The sequence below is a fragment of the Macrobrachium nipponense genome, chromosome 14 (genome assembly GCF_015104395.2).
Source record: "Macrobrachium nipponense isolate FS-2020 chromosome 14, ASM1510439v2, whole genome shotgun sequence".
NCBI lineage: Eukaryota > Metazoa > Arthropoda > Malacostraca > Decapoda > Palaemonidae > Macrobrachium > Macrobrachium nipponense.
Window position 1 is genome coordinate 79,989,929 of NC_087207.1, and position 1,867 is coordinate 79,991,795.

The window sequence follows — 1,867 nt, forward strand, 5'->3', positions numbered from 1 at the left end:
TGAGGTGGGAAGAATCCAAACAAGATTTCTCTATTTTTTTTTTTTTTTTTCTACGATGTCTTGGATAAGTTCAGCAAATTCGCCATATTTTCATATTTATTTGTGAAGTAATATATTTCTAAGTAGTACATCATTGAGCAATTCTATGCCTTCTCCCAATGATTGAGCAACGAGTATTATAAATAATTTTTTTTACTACGATAAAACAAACAGGACATACTCTACTAAGAAACTGCAATGTTTTCATCTTCTTTCCCAAAGTTATCCCTACATTAAGGGGACAGTTTCTTGATGCGACTTCTCCGCTGCCTTCTATCAAAGGCATCATCCTCCACCAAACCTCTTCTCTCCATATCTGCTTTCACTTTATTTCGCCATCTAATTCTCTGTCTCCCTCTCGATCTTCTTCCTTTAACAGGTCCCTCCTAAGCCCTCTTCACTCCCTCCTTGTCATCCATCCTCAACACATGACCATACCATCTCAATCGTGACTCTTATGATCTCTATAGTCTCTACTAAGCCTGCCCTTCTTATTTCATTATTTTCCAAAATCTCAAGCAGCAATATTCCCATAATCCACCTCAGCATTCTCATCCCTGTTCTCTCAAGCTTTACGTCCTCTTTTCTTCTTAGAGCCCGTGTTTCACCTCCATACATTAATACTGGTCTTATCACTGTGTTATAGATCTTTACTTTTAGCTTGATTGGCATTTTCCTATCACATACTACTCCAGCTACCTCTCTCCACTTCCCCCATGCAACTTTTACCCTACTGTCAGCTTCAGCCTAACATCCTCCTTCTTGGCTTAAAGTAGATCCTAAGTATTTAAACTTTTCTGCTTGTTTTGTAATCGAGCCTCTTCTTTCTCGTATTACTATTCTGTCTGTATCTTCCCTACTGCCCAGCAAAACCTCTGTTTTATTCACATTCACCTTTAATCCACCCATCTTTAAAGACTCCTGCCTCTCTCCAACTGTTCCCAGTAGGCCCTCCTCATTATCAGCAGTAATTACCAGATCATCGACATGCAACAACTCCCATAGCTCTTCATTCCTGATCTCTTCACTCATCACATCCATGACCAGCAAAAACAAAAATGGGCTTAATGGCGACCCCTCTTTTAATCCAAAACTAACTTAAAGTTTTCTGTTTCCCCAACTGCTGTTATTACTTTTGTGTTCGTTCTTTTATATATCATCTCGACCAGCCCGACCAGCTTTTCTGGGACTTTCCTTTTCCTCCAACACCAAAACATCACTTCTCTTAGGATTCGATCGTATGTTTTCTCTAGGTCTATACATGCTCAATAGAGCTCCTGGTTTCCCTCTAGCCTCTTTTCCTGTGGCTGTCTTACTATGAAGATGGCATTCACCGTCCCTCTTCCTCTCATGAATCCATACTGCTGTTTCCCCATCTTGACAATCTCTTTTAATCTCCCATCCAGTATTTCCTATAAAACTTTCAATCTATGCTCTATTAGATTAATTCCCTTGTAGTTACCACAATCCATGACATTTCCCTTCTCCTTGTATATATAAACCATTAGACTCTCCTCCCAGTTCCTTGGCATTTCTTCCTCTACAAGCTTTTAATAAATCCAGCCTCCATTTCTCCCTCTCTGTACCTAGTAATTTGATCATTTCAAAATTGGAACTCCGATGGGCCTGGTGCTTTACCATTCTTCATTTTCTTTAATGCTCTCTTCCCTTCTGTATCCTGCATCTCCATCAATGGTCCTTCCACCCTCTGTGCTTCGCCCATCTTCTCTCTCTCCTTTTCAGTATTTAACAGTTGTTCAAAATACTCTCTCTATCTTTTTTTTAATTTCTTCATCCCTATACGATATATTTACATCGCTATCCTTGA

General features: G+C 39.5%; 1 protein-coding gene across 1 annotated transcript in view; it reads right to left on the reverse strand.

Moving 5' to 3' along the window:
• The window catches only part of LOC135226286 (iodotyrosine deiodinase-like), a 21,545-nt gene extending 20,130 nt beyond the window's left edge, over window positions 1–1,415 (reverse strand). The window contains 1 exon segment of the mRNA XM_064265728.1: window positions 1,356–1,415. Coding sequence (XP_064121798.1) covers window positions 1,356–1,415 — 60 coding nt within the window.
• Window positions 1,416–1,867: the final 452 nt, after the last annotated feature.